General features: G+C 32.9%; 1 protein-coding gene across 1 annotated transcript in view; it reads right to left on the bottom strand.

The window, feature by feature from the left end:
* The window catches only part of PRRC2C (proline rich coiled-coil 2C), an 89825-nt gene that overhangs the window by 47425 nt on the left and 14547 nt on the right, over positions 1–27853 (bottom strand). Inside the window, 11 exon segments of the mRNA XM_051996786.1 lie at positions 628–717; positions 2456–2487; positions 2490–2593; positions 4423–4513; positions 4599–4732; positions 5335–5417; positions 9516–9751; positions 11814–11939; positions 14569–14678; positions 15590–15767; positions 16850–17018. Coding sequence (XP_051852746.1) covers positions 628–717; positions 2456–2487; positions 2490–2593; positions 4423–4513; positions 4599–4732; positions 5335–5417; positions 9516–9751; positions 11814–11939; positions 14569–14678; positions 15590–15767; positions 16850–16964 — 1299 coding nt within the window. The 5' untranslated portion in view covers positions 16965–17018.

A 27853-nucleotide genomic window follows, 5' to 3' on the forward strand; every position in this document is an offset into this window, starting at 1 on the left:
AGATGATTACAGAAGGATAATGTAATCCTCAATAGTAACAAAGAAGTTCAGAAAAGAGCTAAGTTTAAAGGGGCCAGAGGACAAGTAGATAGCAATGTCCAATAGGTGGTTCACATTACACAATACTTTGTAAGTAGGAGAACCATCATTTGAGAGAGATCTTGTGGATGACCAAAAAAATGAAGGGAAGAATGACATAAATGAATGTCTTTGCAAAATCTGGACAACTGGATAATTCATAAAAAACATAACTCTTTACCTACCAAAAGTCTGTTTCAGTTCATCTGTTAATTTTATATAAATTAAGGACCAATTTTACATTAATTTGTAGGTATTCTGAGGATACCAAAGTATTATAAAATTCAGGTTTGCCCAAAAGAATATGAAAAATCTTAAAAGAATTTTCCCTGCCAAACCTCACAATCTTGAATACATAAAAACCACTAAATTTTCATGATTGAACAAAACCAGGAGTTTTCAAAGAATAACTTAAGTATGGTTTTCGAATATTTTATTAGGTTTCTGAAGCAGACAAACATACTCCAGCACATCATAAGTGAGAAATATACCACATGTCTTTCCACTCAAAAATTCAAGCACTTTAACTAGTAAGTAGTAGCATCATACCTGCTGAGCAAGTGACTTTGGTGGAAGCGGTAAGTGGGCAGAACTGTTCTTTTCATGTACTAAGGACTGCACAGAGGGAGGTCCCCGTTCCTGATAGACAGAGAAAAAGATTTTAAAAATGAGGCAAAAGTCAGTCTGACAAATACATTTAATATTCTAAATCAAAATTCTAAATATTTGAAAGCGTCTTATACTACAAGATCTAAAGTAAACTTAGCTTTTATTTTTATTAGTGGCTGAATACTATTGACTGTACATTTTTATTCTATTTTCAAACAATGAGCATCAAATTTAATATGGGAAATGAGCTTATCACAAAATTTTCAGAAAATTAAGAATATTCATTAATGAGTTAGTCTTAAATTTGGAAGAAGAGAATTGTCTTTAGTTTCTCCACTGTTAACATATTTTCATCAATAACTTAAAAACATAGCTAGTATATTTGTCAATTTACAAATGGCACAGTTTGTAAAGATAATTAACATGTTGAACGACAAAGTCTAGCTCCAACAAGAGCAAAAGATCAAAACCAAATTTAAGAATCAAGTCTTATGCTTAGATTAAAAATACAATCATCACAAATGTAATATGTTAAAAAAAAATATCGCTAAGGACAACTGGATGGTACAGTGGATACAACAGTGACCCTACAGTCAAAAGGACCGGAATTAAAATTCGACCTCACATACTTAATATCTGGGCAAGTCATAACCCCAATTGTGTCACCTCCTCTCTCCCTCTACAACCCCAACAACTTTCTGTGAAAACCACCTAAAGATTCTGACTACAAGTTGAATTAGGAGTTGCAGGGCCACCAAAAAACTTGTTCTAGACTATATATTTTTTAAAGTACAGTATTACATACTCCAGAAGGCACTAAATTGTTATGACAAAGTGAAAACAATGTTGAAATTTTTAGAGATCAAAGAAAGAAGGGGGGGCCAGGAATTCAAAAATATTTAAAAGTTCTTTTTACTTTAGAAGGGATATAAAAGCTAAAGGATCACTACTTAGGTGGGGCAGAGTACAAATTATGCTCTATGAATTGGAATACTATGACCTAAAAAAAATAGTAAAAGGACTTTTAGAAAAACTCTGAAAGATTTGTTATAAGCTGGTATAGAATGAAGTGAATAGAACTTGAAAACAACTTTTTCAGTAATGACAACACTATAAAGATAACTGATCAACCACAACTGCAAAGGATCAATGATAGATATGATCTTAATTATGAAGCAAATGTTGACATTATACAAAGGAAACATTAGTTATCCAAAATTGGGGCAACTGCCACAGGAGATATCAGACACCAGGATTCCTTCTCACCAGGGGGAAAAAAAAAAAAGTCAGACAAAACTTACATAACAGCTTCATTAAGAATTCAAGGAATGGAAGAAAAATGTATGAATGACTAGTAGAGAAGCAGATTTCAGGTTCCTATAAACTTATTAACACATACAGTAGTCCAAAAAGCTAAAGTGCCCAATTAGTCACACTTGTTCACGAGAAATCTTTAAGAAGAAACCAGACAACAAGATATTCTGAGCTCCCAAACTTTTTATAAGATTTAGAAAAGTAGCAAATAGTTTGAGCTACATCGCTTCTTCTTTGCTTAAAATTTTTTAATTCAGTAAGAATATTTAAAATAAACTTCACATGAACTGCAAAGGAAAAAAAAGAAAAAGAAAAAAGACTTAAGTTTGGCTTTCAGTAAGTTTTACACTTGAAAAGTGTCCAGCAGCATAATATTATAAATAATAACTTCCCCTTCACTATTTCAATCATGCTCATTACAAAGGACCATCATATATACTTTAATGTAACAAACCTGATTAAAAGGTGGTCCTTTTCCATAGGGACCTTTGATACCGTTGACTGTGGATGCAACTGAGATTTGCTGCTAGAACCTTCATCATCTTCTTTTCGGTTTTCAGCACTTTCAGAAGTCTTTGGTGCTTCTTCTTCACTGAAGAACAAAAGGCGTAACAAGAACAGGAGACATTATGCATCATCAATATCTATTTTATCCCCTACATTTTCTGTTTCTAAATTGTGGTTTGTGGTATTACATATCTAGGAGGGATACTGTCAAGTAAAGAGGGACCTAAGAATTTTGAAAATAATTTTAATAGGTTCATTCGTTGCTATGAAAAGTGGTTATTAAAGTCTAATCTTTAAATTGGACACCTTGGATGATATTTCCATTCCACCCTTGTATTCCAGAAGCAAATATACATATTATGCACAGTGAATAATCTGAATTAACTAAAAGATTAAAAGTTCCCTCCATCCCCAACTCTTTTTCCAAATTTCCAAAAGAGGTAGTGAAATGGAGATTAAAATTAGCAATCAATTTCTGTGACAGCTGAGGGAGTCCTGGCTTTAAGGCACTATGATCAACCTTTTAAAAAGAAAATATACTTAAAAGTTCTTTGAATAAGAAAATAGGTAGGTTACTAACTGTTCTACTGGCTCTCCTACTATTTGTCTGATGATTTCTTCTTAGTGGTTTTTTTTTTTTGGGGGGGGGGGGGAAGGAGGGGGAGGTGAAGATGGGATTAAAATCTTCCTTGCCAATGTTTGCTAAATTTATGTAGATCCTGAAGCTTTGTCTCTGAGCTCCTTTCTTTTCTCTCTCTCTCCCTCTCTCTCTACTCTCATGTTGACTCCTTTAAGTTGAATTATCTTTTTTAAACAGATGACTGCCAAAACTACACATTTATATTCACAGCCCTAGTGCTCTCCTGAGTTCCAGTCCCAGTTGCCTATGGGACTTATGTGTTCTATAAATATCCCATATTTATAACATATATAAAACAGAACTCAAAAATATTTTCTCTGGATGTCTCTAGCATCCCTCCCTACTTTAGTTCAAAATACCAACAGCTTAATAGTTAAACAAGTCTGCAAAATTAGAGCCATCTTTCAATTCCTCATTCTTCCTTCATCCATCTAGTCAGTCGAAAAGTTGCCAATTCTACCTCTCTATCGTTTCTATATTTAGCTCCTTCTGTCTACTTATAACTATAATCCTATTCTAACCCTCATCACCTCTAGTATGAATTTAATCATCTTAAATTGCTCTCAAGTCTCTTCTTTTTGCAATCCATCTTCCATACAATAGTCTACATTATTTCTAAAGCAGATCCAAAGCACTACTCCAAGTTATTTCCTTCTTATTAATTCACTTGCTAACAATTGTTCCTAGGAACAAATGCGAAACTCCTATCATTTTAAGTACTTCACAGAATGCCAATTTAATAACTTTTCCTAACCTAAATTTTCTCATCTAGTCTACACGATTCCTTTCCATGCACTCACCCACAACTTCTTAGCATCAAATCTGTGCCCAGGCTATTCTCCTGCCCCCACACCTGAAAATTGCACTTAATGTCTTATCTTTCTGTCTTAGAATCCCAAGGATTTCTTCAGCTTGAGTTAAAGGTTGAGTTTCAATTGGAACTGAACAATTCCTATACAAGGTCTCTCCTGATACTCCCAGCCATTACTATCTTCTCTGCTCAAATTGCCTTGTATTTACTTCATAAATAATTCTCGCTTGCTCTCCACTTAGAATGTAAGCTCCTAGAAGAAAGGACTGCTTGATTTTTCTCTTTATATTCCCAGAATCCTGTATAATGACTAGGTCAAAGTAATGTTTTACAAATGTTTATTAACATACTAAGACAGTTATTACTTATAATTAAGTCAAGTGGTGAAAGTTTTCATCCAAATACTGAGTGCAATTAAGAGCAACCCATTGAAATAATCTGAAGATATGGCTTAATGACTTACCAGTTCTCTTTGCTGTCTTTCTGACTACCTCCTTGTTCATCATCATCACTAAAATTGAGTTGTTCTGTATAATCTACTTCCATCTGAGCACCTATTAAATATAAATATGAAGTAAAATTCAGAGTAATGCTTCAAAGTGAATGCAGTAAACTTAGGAAGTCAATTTCCATTCTTACCTGCCCAACCTTCATCAGCTTCAGCATCTAGGTTATCAAATTTATCAAGCTCTTTGAGTTCTGTTGCACTAAGAATAGAGGGGCGTTCAGGCTCAGGGGCCCAAGTTGGGGGTGGGCCTCTTCCTCTAAGGCCTCTAGATAAAAAAATTAATCTGTTAAAAAAAATTACACTCCAGAATAGTATGAACTACTAAGTTGAGAGAAAATTCAAAACTAAAATTTTCTGGTTCAACTTCCAAAATAAAGTTCCTTTAAGAATGAACAACAGATTTATTATTTAAGAGAACCAAAATTTTTCTTTATAGAAAATTCAAATTTAAACTTACATGATTTGAAAAGAACCTAATAATTACAAAATATATACTCAATAAATTTTTCTTTCCTTTTTTTTACATCTAAAGACCTACAATTCAATTAGGATAAGTCAAGAATAAATCAGGAGAAAAATCAAATGAAGGAACAGATCCTAATCTGTTTTTACAAGAAGCAAAAATTATTTCTTAAGTCTTTCCTTTGTATTAATTCTTTAATAGAACAATTTCTACTTTGTGGCATACTCTCTGAAAATTTCAAACATATCATTGGAAAATTTAAATTCATTCTTTTTTTTCTAATTTAGCAGAGAGCCATTACATTTTAAAAGTCAGATATATTATTGAATGTCTGCATTCCACAATTAGAAATTATGCATGTAGGATACATAATCTGATATATTTTAATCACTTAAACATCTTACTTGTTAGCCTCTGATAAGGAAGGTGGGAACCTGATGGGGCCATGTAATGGAGGATATGCCATCCTAGGATACTGCTGAAACATCTAGAAAAAAAAGCCATATATCTAATTCCAGAAATACTTTAAAACTTAAAAAAAACTGATTTACTCCTAAAAAGGTACATAGCATGATATTAGTTAAAATAAACATTGCTGCTAGCTCCCTAAAATAAATCACATTTGTTCTGAGTGACCACTTTTATAATTAGGGTTGGAAAGGACTTTACATCTTTCATATTACAGATGAGAAATAAATATCCAAAAAGAGCAAACAACTTGCCCAAGACCATGCTTAATAATGGGACTAAAACCCTTATACTGACACCATCAACTCCCACAGCACCAGAAGATTTCAGAACTGAGATTCATCAGCATTCAAAACAGTGTTCCATTTATCTACACAGAAAAAGAAACTAGAAATAACTATTCTTTGGAACATGCTATCAAGCTAGATGGAGAACCTACTAATATACCAATCTTGAACAGGCTCTGTAGACGGACAGTAATGTAAAGAGGGATTAGAACTGAATAGTGAGCAAGCTGAATTGTACTCAGGAGAGAGCACAGTGCTTTCATTGATCAGACTTCTCCTTGAAACAAAAGTCAACATTTCACAGCAATGTTAATTGACTTCAAATAATGGAAAACATTATTCTGAAAAGAAATAAAGCTACCTATCATACAATCATTCTCTTTATACCCCAACTTGTGGTTTCATTAATTGCAGATTTTCCATGTAGCAATGTACACCACTAATGGAGATGGACAATTCAGCTGTAACTTATGGTCAATGAAGTCAGACCTGCCCACGTTCAGTGTCATGTGTCAAAAGGACTTATGTGATCAGAGGTAATCTACTTAAAGAAAATTTCATCTGTCAAGTATGGATAGCAACTACTTTGAAAGGACTTCAAATAGAATTTCTGATCTATTTAAGAATATATAATAAATAACATGATTTATCTTACTCAAAAATAATAAAAAAATAAGCTGGAATTGCAAGCTCCTTTAGAGAAAGGGCTATTTTCAACTATTTTATTTCTTGTTTTTAGCATAATCACTGAAACATAGATGCACAAGTTGGTACACTGGATTATTTTATAAAAATTCAAAATTAAGATTTACTTTAACTAGTTGGCTTCATATTTTTTGGCTAAAAAAAAAAATCTCGTTTTAACTTGAAAGTTGACTCACCAATAGAAACTATAGTACAAAGCAAGATGGTGTATATGTCTGAAAAATATGTTGACTTATGCTAAGTAGATATAGGGCCCTCAAGTTTGAACCATGAAGAACATTACTTTTAACCAAAGTCAAGTAGTGGCTCAAAGAATTTTAAGTGAAGGCAGTTCAAGAATTACAGATTGAATCAGAGTTATCAAGTCTGCCAACATCTTATCCTGAAGTACAAGTAGAGCACCAGAAAGAACAGACTAAGTCAAAAGACTCAAAGAGTAGATCAATGAAATGAAATTAAAGAATGAAAAAAAGGAAATAAAGAATAAAATTAGAGCACTTATAAAGAAAATTAAAAATTCAAGATCAGGAGATAGAAACTTCACCCAAGTTGTAAACACCCTGAAAAACAGAACACAAAAGAACCCAGTAATTCAATGATTCAACAACAAATATTAGAATAAGGTCAGAAGACTAAAAACTTAGAGGAATGTGAGAGATAATGATCAATAACAACAGATCCAAGAAAAAGGGGAAAGGTAAGATAATTGGGAAATATCTGAATAAATTGTGATTTCTGTATTAATGGAACAGAATATACATAAGAAATGATGAATATCACACATTGGAAGAAATCTTGGAAGAATTCTATATGGCCTGATAATAGTGTAAAGTGAACAGAAGAACAATTTATGTGATAACCAAAATAATATAAGGGAAACCAGTTTTGAAATACTTCACAGCTCTAATCAAAGCAATGATAAATTATGACTTGAAAAAAATAGTAAATTCTTCTGATCTTATGGCAAAAGGGTGAACAAAAGATGAATGGGTATGCATTTTAAGATACATGCTAATTAATTACTTTTGTCTAACTATACTTATTTGTTATTAGAAAGCATTTTTAAGTGAAGAAAATAGTTGGTAGCTAGTAACAGTGACAAAAAAGGGGGAAAAGGAAAAAAAGTATCAACTAAGTTAAATATAAATACAAAACTTTTCCATTTCATAATCAAAATTGTCTATTTTATATTTTGTAACTTCTTTATGCCTTATACTTGTAACTGCCAAAAGTATGTAATTTACTTTTCAGGTCATACAGCTTATTTACTTGTGGAACATTTAGCAACCTGTTGGTTTAAGCCTAATTTCTGCTGGATTGCTTTCTCATTTTTTCAGCAATTTTCATAAAAAATACTTTCCTAAGTAATTTATATTGGGAGTTTACCACTCAGTGGAGTATCACTAAGTTCCATTATTTATATCTTCTTTTGCCTACTCTTTTTTGGAGATTTAATTTTCTACTTTTTTGTGATATAATTTTGATGATTGCTGTTTCATAGCATAATTTGATGGAGAAGTGTTATTGTCTTTTCAATCCTACAATTTTCTTTATTTCTCTTCAAATTTTTTTGTTCCTCTAAATGAATTTTCTTTGAATTTTATCTAGCTGTCAATTTTCTCTTTGGTGTAGCGGTAAATCTATAAATAATCTTAATAGTGTCATTTTTAAAATAAATTGGCAAAGTATCTCAATGAATACTGAATGCCCCTCTTGTATTTAAATATTTTGCTTCTTCAAGGAGCTATATGATCAATATGTGTGGAACATAAAACATAATAGAATTTTTTTTCCATTGTGTATTTATTCTGCTAAATTTTTTTCCTCTTTAAAAAAAAAAAAACTGTTAAAAAATAAGATAGAAAGGAGGGATAGAAAGAGAAATCCAGGAAATGTTAAAAAAAAAAAAAAACAAAAGATATCAAAAAAAATCAATTTAAAAAATATATCAAAAAGAAGAAAAGTCAAGGGGACACAGATAACTTATCACTTTGGTATTAAATTTAACTTATACTTTAAAAAACAAATTGGATGTAAAAGAAGTTTATTTTCATATGAAACTTTCCTTTGTGCTCTTCTTTGTAGCCTAAAAAAGTTAAAAAAACAAAACATAACAGAATGAGAACCTAAGAGGAGCTTATTTCCAAACTCAGCTTGAGAAAATTTTTGTAATTTTGTATAAAGTAAACTAATTCAAGTATTTGAAGGAGACAATGACAGAGATCCTTATGTATGGTCTGGAAAGATTAATAAAAGAAAATAGTTTATGTCTGGTGTTGACTTAATGCTTAGATTACTAGTAGGGTCACGTAAGGTTTGTAAGGCATTCTTTGAAAAGAGTTTTGATACTAAAGTTTTGGAAAAAATTTCTATTATCTATGGTCAAATTAGATAGAATAAAAATAACTAAAAAATGAACACACATGTCAATTGTGATCTCACCAATATGGTTTAATTTCCCCTATCAACAAAAAGTGTAATAGTTCTCTGACTTAAGTGAAATCTTAAAGCAACGATTTAAAGGACATGGAAATTAAGTAAAATCTCTTGGGTTTAAAAAGTGTCTTGTCAGGATTTGAATCCAGATTTTGTTGACTCCCAAGTTAAGCACTTTACCCCACTATGGAATGTTGCCACAAATAAATAAGAACTAAATTATAAAACACTAAAAAAAAAAAAAAAACAAAACTATTTTTCCCTCCAAACACATTTTTAGATCACTGCTACCTTAAATATTCCCTGGGGAAATTAGTAATAATAAAGAATAATGAAATAGCCCAAAGACAGGCCTTGATATTCAGGGCTTAAACATAATTAAAAGTAAATACAAGATAAAAATGAAAATATTTTTGAGAATTATAACTTTTTTCTTTCAGGAAAATGACTTAAAGGCATATCTTTTTAACTCATATAACCATATTTATTATTAAATTACATAATATTAAAACTTCATTAACACTATATTCCAGAAAAGTGTTAGCTTCTGGAGAGCAGGGACCATTTTTGGTTTTGATTTCCCAGATCCCAGTAGAATATTTTATACTTAGTAGACACTATATATATTTTTTTTCCGTTGAATTGGTAAGCAGATTTTAGACCTCATCCACTTAACTAACAGTACTTACATAAGGGGGCATCATTGCTCTGTACTGAGAGGCAAGAGCAGGCTGCTGTTGTCCATTCAGTTTAGGCTGAGGTATCTGAGGCGGAACACCAGGTAACCTCTTTTCTGTTGTTTTATGAGAATCGTTTTGCTCTACTGGTCCATTTGCACCATCATCTTGACCAGGGAGCTTATCTTCTTGATCAGATGGAGAAGATGGGCCAGCAGATTTACCACCTTCTCTCCAACTAGCAACATCTGGTAGGAAGAGGGATTAAACATGCAAAGCACTAAGAATGAAATGGATAAAAAAAGCAAAAATTGGCTTTTACATAACTGAGGAGGCAAAGTCAATTATAATTTATTGATGGAGATGATAAAAATCTGCTCTGGGGTTTAAAGGCCTAACAAGTCTATTGTGCAATTCACAGAACAAAGTCAAGAGATGGTACAATTTAAGTTTATTTGGGAAGTGCCTAAATGACTAGATTCCAAAAGTAATCATTATTGTACAAGAGTAATTTTGGAATAAGGTTAAGTATAGTGCCCCCTCAAGGAGCTGTGAGGGATGCTGTACTCTTTATCATTTTTGTCAATTACTTGGATAAAAGCATAGAAGGCATGCATAAGAAGGATAACTAACACATTAAATTACAGTCAGTTTCCAAAAAAGTTTTAAGAAGTTAGATTATTGGACTCAATCTAAAGTGATGAAATTTAAAAGGTATATAGAAATGTAGATGTGGGTTCAAACAATCAACTTCTTAAGCAGAAGACTGGGGAAGCACCAACTAAATTTATGATTTTTTAAAAAAATGATTCTTCTTATACAGTAGATTGAAAAAGATCTGGCTTTAAAATGGACAGCAAGTTCAATATGAATCAATGATATGAAGGCAAAAAAAGCTAAAGACAGCCTAAAACATCCTGAGAGGCAGTGTCAAACATGTTGGGGTGATTATGTGCCATAGTATTCTATGCTAGTCAGACCACTACTAGAGTATTATGCTCAGACAGTGGTGACACAGTTTAGGAAGGTCAGTGATAAGCTGGAGACTATCCAGAGGAAAGCAACAAGGGTGGTAAAGGGCCTTAAGAACATGTCATGAGGACTGGATGAAGGAAAGAAGATTTTGGGAGGAGTGGAGAGAGGGTTGTATCGTGGGAAAAAAGGATTGGGTTTGTTCCGCTTAAATTTAGAGGGAGAAATTAGGAAAAAATGGGTAGGGTAGAAGCTGGAGAGAGACAAATTTCAATTGATTTAAAGAAAACCATTTTAACAATTACAACTATCCTAAAGTGGAATGAATTGCCCTAAGAGGTGGATGTGCTTTTCCTTCCCTTACTCCTCACTTTAGGATCAATGGCCTCTGAGGTCTGTGATTCTGAGATTCTGTGAAACAGAAAGCCTATGAGATTAATGTAACATACCTTACTCTAGAAGTCAAGAAAATAATACTAAAAGACTATAGCATTTCATATATTTGACCATGTATGATCCCTTTTGCGTCATATATCCCAACAATCACTTTTTGTCAATTACACCTCTACAATGTCTGCATCCATTCCCTGTTCCCCACTAATGCTGCAACCACTTTTGTTTCAGGCTCTCATCTCCCTTCCTTTAGAGTATTTCAATAGCATCAAAATTATTGTCTTTGCTCTCAAGTCTCCCTCACACTGCAATCCATTCTACACAAAGCCACAATAGAAATTATTCTCAAGCACACAGTTGATGTCACTCTTGAGTTCTAAAAACTTCAATGGCTCCCTATTATTTACAGATTAAATACAACTTTTTGCTTTGAATTTAAGTTAAAGCCTTCCATAAACTGGATCAAATCTATCTCACTAGTTTTTTAATTTTTAAATCTCCACTCCATGCCCTTTTCTGTCTGGTCTTCACATGCTATATTATACTTTCTATCTCTGTGTTTACCCATTCTACCCATTATACTTGCAATGGACTTCTTCCTCGGCTATGGCTATCAGAAAGACTTAGTTCACATATGATCTATATAAAAGGCTTCTGATCCACTCTGTCGACTAGTTCCTTCCCACATAAATTGAACATATTTATGTTGTGTATTTATATATGTATGTTATCTTCCTAGTAGAATGAAAACTCCTTCAGGACAAGAGTGGATTCATTTTGTCTTTTTATTCCCAATGTTTAACATACAATAAATAAGGGGTTTGATAAAAGTTGCTAGATTGCCTAAATAATATTAACAACAACAACAACAACAACAACAAGTAACTATGTACAAAATATCAATTACATTGGATAAATCAAATCCAAATTAAAATGCTCTCTTACTTGGTGGTCGTAAGCTGGGTCCAGGTCCATAGGCATCATCAGTTCCATCCTTTTCTTTTTTTTCCTGATCACCAGCTGCTTGCAGACTAGGAAACTCTTGCTGGAAATGACTATTTACTTGAACACCTAAAGAATTTTTAAAATATCAAATATAAATATATAACCATGAAACAATCTTGTATGTCAGCACCCTTTCCTGTTTTCCAGTTTCTAAATAAATCACTATTAGATTTCTGATGAAATTTAGTAACAACAGAAAATGTTCTCTCAGTCTTTTAAGAATTTATATTTAGCTATAATTCCTTGAAAAACTAAGGGAAAATCATGAATACATAGCAAGAGAAGAAAATTCTCAGCTACTTTTCTAGAAAACAGGTCCAAGATGTCTGGACAAGGATAAGAGTTAAACCTCTCCCCATCCCTTTCTGTGGAAATAATTTCATGGGACAGATAGTTTATGGTGAACAAAAGCAAAAAGATCATGAAGATAATGATAAGATCATGCCAACATCTGCCAGAAGATGGAGATACAAAAATTCAATGAAAAGTGTTGACTTTTTCAATAGAATTATCTAGATTTGATAAGTCCCAAACACCACCACACACAAATATGAAGTAGATTATGCCTTAATATAAATTCGTAAGAAAGACCATGTGTATTATCCCTTTATAAAAACATGAAGAAGTGATTTTTGCAGAAAGCTTGGTGTGAAACCAGTTAAACCAGATCATTCCAAGAATTTATTTTAAAATGAGCTTGTAAGCAGATGAAAAATGAAAAACCTCTTTAACAAGAGTGGAACTACCATAGGGAATCAATCATTAAAAATCCTTTTTACGCTACACAACTGGAAATAAGGAAAATAATACCCTAAATAGACAAAAGGTCTGTAATAAAGTTATCTAAAAAGACAGCAAAGTAATTATAAGATAGAAAAAAATCCTGCACAGTGCCTCTACGAAGACCTCAAAAACTACCCTTCCCCTTTTCAGATCTACAAAATAAAAGATTATGACAGATCAAAAAAAAAGTAAAGAATTAAAGGCTCTCTCCAACAAGGTGCTTTCCATGTTAAAGTCATACTAGATTCACGAATAGACAGAAATAAAACATAAAACAGGACAATATAGACTTCAGAGATGCTTGCCCACCATCATGGAGAATGTCTAAAGGTAAAGTCCATAAGTGAATTCCTTCAAGTTCTTCTATATGCAGATGACCAGACCTCTACATCAATGCCTAACTTCCTAAATAACATTCCTGGCCATCACAAAATTTTCAAGCTAAGCATCTACAAAAGACTAATCAATTGGAGGAAGAAAGCCTGGTTATCAAGTTTAGTGTTCACTACATAGTTGGAATGGGCAGCAGTTTGATGAGCACCCAGATCCTGATTAGACACAGAAATGGTCAATGAACTGGTACACAGAATAAAATAAGAGGAAAGAATCAGATTGCACTAGCACTTTCAATGTCCCCAAATTTCTCCCTAAAACAAAAACCCATCTTTTAAACATAATTACTTTTTTTGATGCTGTATATGCCTTCAAATCACTGAAAAGACAATGGAAATATAGTTGGCGCATATAATCTGTAGCATATGACTTTTATTATAAACCACACATAAGAAATAGTATAAAAGGAATGAAAAAGAGATGTGACCAGAAAACGTTGGCCAGTACACACTGTTTAAACCTGAAAATTTCTATGAAGTATAAGTAAGATTCCTAAAGGAAGAGAAGATGATATTGTTGGCTTAGATCTGCATCACTGGAAGAAAGATTACAGATTCAATCAAATAAATAAATTCTCCCAGACTAGTTTATGTTAAATCTATAAAACATTTAGTTTCTTTGGAGCTCTTTTTTTGAATTGGAGTCTTGATGGCTAATCTGAAATACATGATTTGATAACAAGAACTACTATTATGCAAGAACTTAATGGAGAATATCTTTTTTAAACAAATATTTTGAAAATCCTCAATTCAGAGACAATTCACTAATTTCTAATTATGATTGATCCCTTCCTATAAATTCTGAGAAAGGTAAAGTTACAAAAGTGCTAAACCTTTTGGGGGTGAGGAGATGGAAATATGTTAAAGTTACAGCCTACTTTATGAACTTAGTAATGTAGATATGGGTTTAAGAGGAAATCTTTCAATGGTTAAGAATGACAGTACAGTGATCTGGATGTAAATGATTGAAAACATATACTGAACTGACCAATGATGCTGAGGTTCCTATAACTAAACAACATGTCACTTAACTCTCAAAATCAAACACTGAATGATGCTAGGAGTTCTGCTATACAAAGAGTGCTGTTCCAGAAGAATACAGAAGCCCAATATCTCCATTCTCAGAGGTTGTTCTTTTTCCGCAAGGAAAACAGGTGATAGGTCTGAAAATTTGACTACTTTATTCTGAAGTGTAAGACAGTGAGGTAAGGGGTGAAAAGGAAAGATAATTGGGACACAAAGATAAATCATTCAAAGGTCTGGTCTATGTTTAAAAAACCCTACTCTGTTTTAAATGTTCAAGATAGTAAACACATTTACTTTGATTACCATACTGGGAGAAACAGGTAATTTCTCAGTTATTTAACACCTTCTTAACTGACAAGAGATATAAAACCATTTCCCATGAGTTGAGAATAATGCTAAGACAATTCTCAAAGGACCATGTAAAGCAAACCCATTTCCATGGCTGTTCTGTTATTATGTAGTCCAACTAATTTTCCCAGCTAGTTTCCACTTACCATCTCCTTGCCCACCTTGCTTGTTACTGGCCCATGATTTGGCAACCGGAGGAACTTCAGGGGGAGCAGTAACTCCTGATTTTGGTTGTGCTGGTGGCACTTCTGGTGGTCTTTAAAAAAAAAAAATAGGGGTGTGTGTGTGTGTGGGAGAGAAAACCTATTTTAGAAACAACGAGAACAAGTATTAGGTCATATATATCAACTAGAAATTTCCAAATGTGGTGCTAATTCCAAGAGGTAACGTCACCTTAATTCAAATAATTATCACAAAGCAATCAATTAAAGAAAATGCCTTAAAAACCTTACCTTTTTCTTGATCCCTGCACAATAACCACAATGAGAAATACTATTTGTTATGGACCATCATTAAAAAAAAAAAAAACACCACTATCACTTGAAATAGCTTAAAAGGATATAACATGAGTTTAATAAGACTATATGAACATTCTCTATAAGTTGTTAGATATGCAGTAATGGCATTGTGAAGGACAATGTATTTACAATAATTCATAAGCATTAATGTCTAAGCCCAATTAATATCATTACAAGAGTAAAGAAAAGTTATATGCTGCCATGTTTAAGATGTAAAACAAAAGGACTGAGGAGAAAAAAAAATCTAGTCCTCTATCAGTTAAGTGCCATTACTAATCCACAATTATTTTAAAAATAATTATTCCACCACAACTAAGAAGCATAAAGCTTAAGTAAGTCTTTGATAGGACTCAGAAAAATAGCCAAATTTACAATATATGGTTTCCTAAGTTACCAGTTTGATAAAAATTACTGCTCCAAAGATGAATCTGGGAACTATGTGTCACAGGCCATAGGAAAATTAACACTATTAACTTAATGATCCAATAAAGAAAATACACAAATAATATTTCTGTGCAAAAAAAAAATAAACAAAAAAATCCATCCAATCTTTTTTGATCTAATTCATAGGAATAAGCAAAAAGTATCAGGAAAAAAAAATGTTCCTCAACTTTAAATATATCTAAAAGGTATACTATTGTAAACTCACTTTTCCTCTTCATGTTGTTCCTGTTTAGATGCCCATCCTGTACCATCTTTAGGCACAATGTTCACATTAGGATCATTGCCTTTGTTCTCTGCTTTGAGACTGGGGAGGTTGGCAGGTGGGGGCATACGGCGAGAAATAGCAACTTTCCCCAGACTCTGCAATCCATGGCGGGCAGCAACTACAAGATCAATAAAATTGGATTAGTTTCTGCATTTCTATTTTATTTGTCTTACTCTCCAAATATTATTGGGATATGTGTGGCCTGATAAAGTATATGTAAATAATAATGAATAAGCATTTTTTTTTTTTTTGAAATACTAATGATCACAATATTTCTTAAAAGACTGAGGGAGAGGGAAAGGTTTTTTTTTCTTCTAGGACTTAGCAAAGTGCATAACACGTAACAAGCACTGAATAAATGGTAGCCACCAACTCTCATTTCCATTACCAAATGGTTAAATATTCTAATCTAGTATATACGTTTAGCTGCTCAGTTCCTGTATCCTATTCTTCTATTCTATTTGACACACAGAGAAATGCCTGGCCATCATCCATAAGTTTTTCACTTCACTGTTCATGAACTGTTGAAATTTCTTCCCTGGATAATAATCCTTTATCATTTAAACATTCAGACATTCTAAACCTGGAGTTAAGTTATTGCAAAGACATTGAGTTGTGAGAGAGAATACCATGTGTAAGGAATAGCAAGGAGGCCAGTATAACTGGATTGTGGAATAAAGAGAAATAGAAGACAGAAAACTGCAAAGAAGGGCCTTAAAAGCCCAAAAGAGAATTTTATATTTATATGTGAGGGTAATAGGAAATTTCTGGAGTTTTAAGTAGGGGTGTGACATAGACTTTGCTTCAGAAAAATTTTGAGTGGAGACAAAATGCATGCTAGCTGAGAGCAGAGACCAATCAGAAGGCTTTTATAGTTAAATGATTTTGGCATAGATCAACTCTCATAAATTCAGTTATCTCTATAAAATTGGATCTCAGATATAAATCATAATATTCTCTCTCACAACTCAATGTCTTTGCAATAACGTAACCTAGGTTTAGAATGTCTTCAACTCTTCCTTAAAATTTCAAACCCTGGCAAGACTTCTCCCTTGGTCCCTCTGAAATGAACTTTTACATTTTATGATCTTTTATACAAAAATACTGGGCAAACCACATATGTACACAAGTGAGTATGCAATAGATTTTTTTTTTTAAAGTATATAAATGTATGCTACACACAGAGGGCACTTCACTTACCTGTAGTTTTCTGAGTTTCTAGTGATTTTCCCTTGTAAGTGTTAAACAGACTGAGTGTTGTATACTTTGTTTTCCCATCCTTTGCTTTTGTACTCTGGCCTGACTTCTCCGACATTTCGGTGGAAACTCATCGAGTCCAGAACCTCTTGCCTCACCCCTTAAAACCAATCTTCAACAAAGAGAGAAAAATAAATTAGGCTTTTAAATTTAAAGATGAGATTATGAATCACAGTAAACACCTCAGTTTTATCAAAGGTTACAATAAATCTTATGATATCTATGACAAATTCTACATATGAACAAAATATTTCTCTTAATGAATACATCCTTCAACAATCAGTTGAAAAGTAGAAAGGTTGAACAAACTTTCTTTAAAGTTTGTATAAAAAAAGCAAAAGATTAAGTGAGCTATAAAATCTAAAGGTGCATTTAATATTTTACAAGATATCTCAGATGAAATAAACTTTAAAATTTCATATTTTTAATGAGGATATTTTGTAATATAAGTAGTAATAATGAAGAGAGATCTTAATTTCAAACTATACTCAAATCTACTTGTTACTACTTTTGGACCTGTTTCCATATCTGTACAATACAGAAGTTGACTTAGATGAAGCTTTTAAATCTAAATTTAAAAACTACACTTAAAAGCTTAGTTGGTTAGCAATTATATTAGTTAATAAAGCAATTTGCATGTTTGAAGCGGTCTGATTTTTCATTCAACTCACCAAATACACTATGTACAAAAGACTTTGCAGGCCACTGGAACTGCAAAGAAGGCCCTTGTTTTTTCTCCCTTTAGAGGGTAAGATCCCTAAGAGAAGGGATTATTTCAGTCATTACACTATTACCTTCCCCTGTGCCTGGAACATACGAGGCACTTAATAAATGTGGTCTCTGACAATAATGTTAAAGCATTAAGACCCAGCACGGATCCCTGGCATATGACAATCTGGAGACATGCTTCCAGCTGGACATGGAATTGTTAATAACTATTCTTTGAGTAAAGCTGTTCAATCATTTCTGAATCTGTCTAACCATCTTTGCTCATAGTAAGACTTTGTCAATACTTTAATAAACTTAGGTAAATGAAACCCATAGCATTCCCTGGAGCAGCCAGTTTAAAAAAAAAAAAAATGAGGACAAGGAAATGAAATTAACATGAGGCTATGATGAGTTTGTTAGACAACACCATAAGCTTTTCACAAACCATCCCTTTAATAATGCTAGAATGTTGCCTTGAAGACAAATCTATCACTTTTACTTTGTACACCACTAGCCCTTATTGGAAAATGAGACATATTCTTTTCTCCAGATAAGACGCCTCTTCTACCTGACAGAATCATTCAAAGATCATTGACAATGCCCAACTATCACAGCTACCAGTTCCTTCAGTCACCTGTAATGTAGTTTATCAAGGGCAGTTAGAAGCTCTATTTCCCCATTCTTTGGAAACTACACAATTTGTCATTTTTATCATTTCTTCTCTGGTCTTAATATTCTCCTTGGCAGGGAAATAAAGCAAAAATAAGTCCAACAGATTCACCTTCTCTTCAACCTTTTATGTTCCTATCCAACCACTCTCACCAATCAAAAACAACTATTTCATCAACCATAGTTCTCACCAGTCTCAGCTCATTCTCAGATTTAATATGTTTAAAGACAATGCCTTGATACACCTTTCTTTGCATCTATCCTCCACTACCTGGCACATTTCTTAAAAACCCAAGACTTGTCTCCTTTGTAGAGATGGGGAGTGCATATCTCTGTGCGCATGTGCGCATGTGCACATGTATAGGTGTTTTAGAATTTTGTTAAAAACATTTCATTCCTATTATTGTTCTGTAAGGAACGACCAGCAGGATGAATACAGAGAGGATTGGCGAGACTTACATGAACTGATGCTGAGTGAAATAAGCAGAACCAGGAGATCATTATATACCTCAACAATGATACTGTTTGAGGATGTATTCTGATGGAAGTGGACCTCTTCGATAAAGAGAGCCTTAATTGATCAAAGATGGACAGAAGCAGCTACACCCAGAGAAAGAACACTGGAAATGAATATAAACTGCTTGCATTTATGTTTTTCCTCCCGGGTTATTTATACCTTCTGAATCCAATTCTCCCTGTGCAACAAGAAAACTGTTTGGTTCTGCACACATATATTGTATCTAGGATATACTGCAACCCATTCAACATGTAAAGGACTCTTGCCATCTCGGGGAAGGGGTGGAGGGAGGGAGGGGAAAATCGGAACAGAAATGAATACAAGGGATAATGCTGTAAAAATTACCCTGGCATGCGTTCTATCAATAAAAAATTATTAAAAAAAAACAACAACAAAAAAAACATTTCATTCCTTTTAGACTGAAATGCCTGGAAGAATTAACCTATGTAATTTTCTAGTCAATCTGTCTCAATCTCTACCAAAATCTAGGATACATTTATATATATCCAGCTTCTGACTCCTCTATCAGAGGTTTAGGATAGAATGTTTCCTGTTGACCTGATCCCACCCTAAAATTCCCAACAGAGGATCAGGTCTGAAATAGTGGCTACTTTCATTAGCTACCTCTTATTTTGAAAACTCACACCATTAAACCAAGTTAGGAATTTATTAGCTGTTCTAATTCTGATGGATAAATCTAGAGTACTTGGGCAACTGAAAGCCTTTCCCTAAATGCCATACCAATCTAGTTCCTGAATTCCTAATTTACTTTCTATTTTTGCCCAGATGGTGTGCATCATATCTAATGAAAATACTACTTCTGTGTCTGCCTCAATTTGCTTTCATTCAAATGTTTTCCATCATGTCTAATGATGGAAATTCTCCAATTCCTGGATTTATTCATAGTATCATTTTAACTCTACCTCAGCCTATCCTGTTGCTTTTGAATAGGGCATATGGTTTTAAAGTTTTTAATCATCATGGTTCCTCTCCCAAGTTTCAATTACATCTATGCTCCTTTATGCTAATGTACAGATAAGTGAAATTCTAAAGTACAGTTCAAGTCCTCACATTCTGTGTCAGCTAGTCAGACATTCTTATTCTGGGGCATAAGGAAAGAATCTCTCTTAAGTGAAAGAGATATACATTCTTTCCACAGCCTGAGTTTTCATACAAGATCTACCAGCCATTTGTATACCAGATCTAACCAAGATTAAGATAGGGCACATAAATTATGTCATTCATCTAATCCCCATCTCCATTCAAGCCACCTCTTCCCCCTCACCATCTTCATTAAATTCTGCCTCTATGAATCTTAGGCCTGGAAGGAATTAAGGAACAAGGAGATGGATGCCACAGAGGACCATTGAGATGATGAAAACTTTGTAAAGAGAAAGACATAGGGGAGTGCTTCAAGAGGAAGGAACCTACTGGCTAGGTGGCAATGGAAATGGAGAAACAAACCTCAGGAGTGTCCTCTCATAGAACTGAGTCTAGTAAAGGAGATTATATGCTTTTGAAAAATCATGGGTTCTCTCTTATCAATTTTCAAAATGTTGGAGAAGAGATGCTAGTAAAAATACAGATTGGACCTGAGGATCTCTGAGATTCCTTTCAACTAATTGTGGAGGGCAGCATGCTGCATTGGAAATACTTATTTTTGCTATCAACATACCAGGTTTAATACCTAGGTATACTACTTAATACTTCTCTGACCAGTTTTCTCATCTATAAAATGAGGGTCATTGAACTAGATGATCTCTGAGGTTCCTTTCAACTTCGATCCTACAGTTCTGCAACCATGGAGGAAAGCAGTCTGCAAGGTCCTAGAAAAATATGAATTATTATTTCTCAAAACATTCATTTTACGAAGCCCAAGAGCAGGGAAGACAAAAATAAGAACTATCAAAATTCCAGGAGTATCTACCTGACTATCATCAACTTATATTATAATTTCTAATTCTCAGTTGGTTTTCTCAACATACTATATTTCCCAACTTATTACTGAGGCTTGCTTTTTCAATACTAGCTTAAGCAAATCATAATTAAAAAGACAAATGATCTTGTAAAATACATCATTTGGGTCCTATCTATAATTACACAAACCAAGATTTATAATAAATCCATCCTTAAGAGGCAGTATAACATGCTTAGTCAATGAATGGTATTTAATAAGCTCTTACTATGCAGGCACTATGTTAAGGGGCTGAGTTGAGAAGGCAAATAGGAAGAGGTAGGGAAGAAGGAGCAAGAAAGAAAAAGCAATCCTTGTTCTCAAAGATTATATATTCTAAAGAGGAAGAAGTAAATATCAAGGTATAAACACAGAGTATATGAAAGTATTTAAAGAGAAAGTGAAAGACAGAGAGAAAAGGGCATACAGTGGGGAAAGTTTTAGCATTGGAACAGATCAGAAAAGTCCTCTTGAAAAAAGAGTGGGATTTGTATTAAATCTTCAAAGAAGTCAGAGAAATTAAACAGTTGAAGGTAGAGAACACTATTGGTTTGAAGGATAATAAGTTTAAAAAAAAAAAAAGCAAAGAAATCAGAGATGGAAGAGATATGTCTTGTATATTAGTAAGGAAGACTGGACCAGTACCACCTCAAATATACTGACTTTATGACCACTGACACATTCTTTTATATCTCTCAGTAACCCCTAAAGCAATTCTATATCTATAAATTACCAAGAAGTCAATCTGTAAGTCTGCTTAATTTGTATAGTAATAGTTTCCCACACAGATGACATCACAGGGGCCCTAGTTCCCACCCCAATTTATCCCTAGAGGAAAATAGGGTGTCAAACTTAAAAACAAAATAGCCTAGGTAAACCAATTTTTGTAACTTGAAAATGTATTCTAACTCAATGAATGTTCAAGTACAAAAGAGGCATAAATAAAGTTCATACAAGATGAATACAATGAAATGACAAGCAAGAGAATTTCAGAAAAACCTAGAGTTTGATACTGGTGTTGAATTGATAGTGAACATAACCAAAATAACATTAGACATAGTTAATATTTTCTGATAAACTGTGAATGATTTAGCTATTCTCTCAGCAATATAACAATCTGAGACAATCCCAAAGGACTAATGATAAAGCATACTATCTATCTCCAAAGAAAGAACAGATATTGATTGAAATAGACAAGCATAATTATTTTTCATTTTCTCTTATCTGAGTCTTTGTTTACTAAAATGTCTAAAATATGGAAATGTTTAACATTTGTTTAACACATGTATAACATATCTATTTATCTCAAAAAGAGGGAATAAGGGAAGGATAGCATTTGGAACTCAAAAATTTAATATGAAAATGTTTAGCATGACCTCACATGCATAATCAAAATAAAAACACTTGGTTTCTCAAGTGGGCAGGAGAAAGAATGAGAAGGATGGAGTTTGAAATTCAAATTTAAAAAAAGTTATTTTTTTTTAACATTTAATTGGAAAATATTTAACAAAATACATAAAGGTAATTTTTTTTTAAAAGAGTAAAGGAGTCTGAGACCAAAATCTGAAAAACACCAATTCAGATAAAGAATAAGATAGTAGATGAAAAGTGAAGAGATAAAGTAAAACCTTATTCAAGGCCTGAAATGTTAAAAATAAGGAGTTCAATATATATAACTAAATAATTACAGCAGGCATTAGTCACAAGGATTGGAGCTCTATCTTAAGAAGATTAATCTGGCATTTGTGGATATAGATGGATTCAGGTGTGGGGAACACTTTTCTTTCCTCGAGGGCCATTTGGATATTTATAATATCTTTTGAGGGCCATACAAAATTACCAACTTATAGAAGTCAAGAAGTGAGAAGTTGTACCTAGTTTTCAGCTCATCATTACTTGCAGTTGCCTCACCAATTGGCCCACACCCCTGTTTTAGACGAAGGAATGGGGGAAAGAGCAGAATGAGGAGTATTAAAAGATATATTACAACAATTCAGCCAGATAAGATGCAATGAAGACACAAATTAGAGCAATGAGAATAAGAATGGAAAAGAAAGTGTACTATACGACAAACTGAAACAATTTTGGAATATAAATGAAATGTGATTAAGTAATATTTAAAGAATCCCAGAAGTGTTTGAAGTAACAACTTCTTTTGAGGCTCAGTTTCCTACCTGGAAAATGGGAATAAAACAAAACAAACCCATTTACTTTATAGAGTATGCAAGGCACTAATAACTCAGCCATTATTATTGTAATATAATTCAGTCTCAATTTTAACTACAAGTGTCTGTATTTGTAGGTAGTTAATGTTTGCTGACTAAAAAAAAGTCTTCTAAGATATAATTCAGTAGAATTGTAAAAATTGGAATTAAAATACAATTACTATTTTAAAAAAAAACACACACACAAATAATAAAACTCCAAGATTACAAATTTCAAATTGAAAAGGTCTTTTTATTGTTGTTCAGTTGTAGCCAACTCTTCATGACCCTGTTTGGATTTTTGTTTTATTTTGTTTTGTTTTTTTCTATGGGGGAGGGGCAAAGATAATGGAGGAGTTTGCCATTTCTTCCTCTAGCTCATTTTACAGATAAGTAAACAGTGTTGGGAAACGAATGTGAACTATCTGCATTTTTGTTTTTCTTCCCGGGTTATTTATACCTTCTGAATCCAATTCTCCCTATGCAACAAGAGAACTGTTTGGTTCTGCAAACATATATTGTATCTAGGATATACTGCAACATATCCGACATATAAAGGACTGCTTGCCATCTAGGGGAGGGGGTGGAGGGAGGGAGGGGAAAAAAATCAGAAAAGAAACGAGTGCAAGGGATAATGTTGTCAATATAAAGTAATCATTAAATAAAAATTAAAAAAAAAAAAAGTAAACAGTGTTAAGTGACTTGCCTAGGTGGTCACACCTTGGTATGAAGCCACATTTAAACTCAGGACAAGGCGAGAGTCTCCCTGACCTAGGTCTGGCACTTTCTGCATTTGTGCGGCCCCTTAGGTCTCTAAGAAAGTTCTTAGAGACCATTTAGTGCAGCTCTCCCATTTTTATAAGAAAACTGACCCAAAAGGTCAAGTAACCTTGAACCAAAAGGTTAAGTAAAGTCATATTATGTACTGAAAGGGGGGAAAAAAACCTTAGCTAATCTGGCTTAAACTTAATGCACCTTATATCATGTTCCGTCTGTCAAACAACTATATCCTTTTTTTCTTTTCTAGAAATACCTTTAACTAAAAGTTAGAAATACTCTTTTAAAAAAATGAGCAAATTTTTTCTTTCTGGAGAGAGCCAAGAGTTGGTGAAAAATAAACAAGGATTCTTAAGTTCAAACATTTTTCAGGGGCCTTAAAGCTCCTCCAAAATGTTTAAATACTTCCATAAGCAATTAAAAATCAAGTTATATTTTTTATACTCTAGTAAAGTGTCAAGTTTAAGTATCTTAAATTAGTTTCCTCTCCCAAGTCACATGAATTTCTCAGAAGCAAAAAGCCTAATAAACCAGGGCATGGAGACAATCAAGGCCCTTTCTGTTTTCTAGCTTATCAACTTGCAAAATAGAGAAAATAAAGAGTTTCATGAAAATAAGTGCCATTGGGCCAACAGCAAAGAGAAAACTGAATGGAACTGGAAGATGACCCAAATAGCAGTGTGAAGAGAAGGGGCAAAGATCAAATGAACCTAGCAACTGTTGAAGACAAAAAAAGGTAGAAATATCTAAAAGAGAGAAAACTGGAAAAATAAGAAAGCTAATGTTGGCACACATCCTTTATATTTAACTCTAACCATCCATGGAATTCTCTATAACTACTGAAATCACAAGCCTATTTTTTTATGCCAAAAAAAATCCAGGAAAATAAAGGAAGTCAAAGGATTCAAAGCAGAGTTTTAAAATTGTCCTTATTTATGCTATCCCTTTCCTCTTTGAGGAAGATGCTTTACTGAATTTGTTTTATGAATCTAGCTAATTTTACCATTTTTTTTCCCCCAGAAGAGGCATTTTACCATGAAATGACATTTCATTTTTTAAATAAATGTTTTAGTTTATTAAAAAAAACAAAAACAAACAAAAAAAAAAAAACCTAAGATCAACAAAAACTTGAAAAACAATTGTCTCATACAAATTTATAATTAATTTTACAGGTCAGTTTGAGAATTAAATTTATAATCACAACCACTGAGAATGATGAACTGTGAAAGACTAAGTAATTCTAAACAAAGGAAAAAAATGCTAACCAGTATAGATTTAGCATCAAGTTGTAAATTATTCTAGAAATTACATTCTAGGAAAAAGGTTAATTAAATTTTATACAATCTCTCAACATAGAAACCTTAAAATTAATGTATCATGCATAGTTGTCAAACAACTACTAAGATTTAACATTTTCCAAAGAACTTATGAAAAAAAGTTACAAAACTTAAAAAAAAAAAAAACCCCATTGAATTGATTATTAGAACACTGAAGATTTTGTTACAAAAGGCCTGGTTATGTAACCCTTATGAATGCATTATCAATGATTAAATAGAAATATCTTTGCTGCTAAGTCTATTGAAATATTGAAGACAAATGGGCTTAACTCTCCATCATTACAGAAAATGGACTGTGGATTCTAAATATAAAAGTTGTTCTTGGACACAATCATCTCTCTACTAAAAGATATATATATATATTTCAAATGCCAGTGATTTTCAAAGCAATATGAATTAAGAGTCTGACTTAGGCATTGATAAATAGCAAATACTAAAATTGTGTAAAAGTTGTTTCTCTTTGATCTTGCACTTCTGGAAGACCAGTTTTACTTCCACAGAGATAAGCTAGAAGCAACGGTTTAAAAAGTTTTAAACAGGCTTGATGTCAAAGAAATAGTTTCTAACAATTAAAGCAGTTAAAACAAATTAAATTTTCTTCTTGGAAGGAAACAGAGGGATGGATTTCCATTTATCAAACTTTTAAATAGATATTCTTTTGGGGAATGGGTTAGACACAATGCTCTCTATGATTCCTTCTTTTGAAATTTATGATTCTATAAATTGTTCTCTTATTCCATTCCTCCTACTTTGGCTAAATTTTGATCCCAAAAGCATGCCATTTTAATGTTTTACTGACCACCAAATCAGAATTTTTCAACTCTAAGCTTTTATATCTGGATCCAATCATCTATTCTGGCCAAATACTGTGATCCACTTCTCAATGAGAAGCTACTGTACCTAACAAGGTAATTTCTAAGACTTCTGAGCATGGTAAGCCTAACAAATAAGAATTTGCTCAAAACATTAACATGATGAATACAGTCTTTGCTTTATTGTTTTTGTTTTACTTCACTGATATGGTAATATTTTTTTAACTGACCAAAAAGAACCATTGCTTATATTTTTTATGTGCCAAAACAAAGATTGATAGCATATAATCACAGCTATCACTTATAAAGTGCTTTAAATATTGAAAAATTATTTTAAAATATTATCTCTTTTGATCCTTATAACAATTCTGGGAAGTAGGTGCTATCATTATTATTCCCATTGTACAGATGAAAAAATTGAGGCAGAAAAAAGTTAAGTGACTCGTCCAAAGTCGTATGTGAGTTTGCATTCAAACTCCAATCTTTCTGACTCCAAATCCAGTTTTATGCATTGTACCTCCCAGCTATCATTTAAGTTGTATCATTTTAACTGTGGACTTAGAGGGGAAACAAAGTTTTATGTAATCTCCAAAGCCTGCTTTAAAGAATACATGAAAACAGATCTCTCTTTAACTCTCAAGAAGCTAATATTATCCTTGGCAACCATCCCACTATATTGTTCCACATCAAGCCTGAGATCTGATCATTTAAAAACTCTTTTTTGAGAAGCCAAAAATATTACTGCTACAAATCTCAACTCTCTTACATCCTGATGAAGAACTAGATATTCAAAACTTAAGTAGATCCTACTATGCATTATGTAATTGCACACCAACATGAAAAGGCAAGAAAAAATCTTCTGAATAAAAAACTTGAAAGGGATTAATATGGAGGGAGGAGGGGACATCAGCAGCACCATTTATCAAACTATGCCACAAATCTCTAATTATTAAAAACAATTTGGTATGAAGCAAAAAGTAAGTTGACAATGGGACAGATTAGGTACACAATCTACACAAAGTGAATATAGTAACCTAGTTTTTCTTAAACCACAAAGATCCTACCTATTGAGACAAGAACTATCTGACAACTGCTGGGAAAACTTGAAAGTAATCTGGTAGAAATCAGGTGTAGATCAATGTCTCATATCATATACCAAATAAGTTCCAAAAGAGTACATGGTTTTGAATAAATGGCAACATCATAAGCAAATTAAAGTACAATGTCAGATCCATAGAGGATGAGTTCATAACCAAACAAGAGATAAAGAAAAAAACCACAAAGTGGACCATTTTGACTACTTGAAAATTAAACTTTTTTTTTTCCACAGCTAAAATTAGAAGAGACCTAGAAAATTTTAGGGAAAGGGAGAATCATTTTTCTGATAAAAGTCTCATTTCTAATATGTCAGAAAATGAGTCAAATTTATAAGAATAAGAGCCATTCCCCAAATGATAGTCAAAGGGATATGAATTGACAGTTTTTGAGAAAAAGATCCAAACCATCAATAGTCAAACAAAAAACTCCAATGCTACATACATATCACTAATAATTAGAGGAACACAAATAAAAACATCAAAGTACCAACAACTTCTACTCATTATCAGACTGACAAAGTTGGGGGGAGGGGAAGAGAGTAGTGGAGATAACCCTGCCCAGATAAAGACAAGTATGGATTTTTTGACTTGAGGGAGAACTTTAGCAATGGTGTTGCCAAAATAAAATAAAATATTAAAAAAGAAGACCCACTAATTTTTTTAAATGCACAGAATAAGAAGCTTAGATGATGAGAGTTGTGAAAGTTACATATAGAATTTATTACTTTTTGTGAAATGAAAGATTTATACTTTCAACTCAACATTTTCTAATTCTTTTGGCAATTCCTTATCTACTAAATCATGTTCTCTGATAAACAGGCCTATAGAATATAAGAAATAGAAAGAAATTGGAATGTGAGGATATTTCACTT

The sequence above is a fragment of the Antechinus flavipes genome, chromosome 4 (genome assembly GCF_016432865.1).
Source record: "Antechinus flavipes isolate AdamAnt ecotype Samford, QLD, Australia chromosome 4, AdamAnt_v2, whole genome shotgun sequence".
Classification (NCBI taxonomy): domain Eukaryota; kingdom Metazoa; phylum Chordata; class Mammalia; order Dasyuromorphia; family Dasyuridae; genus Antechinus; species Antechinus flavipes.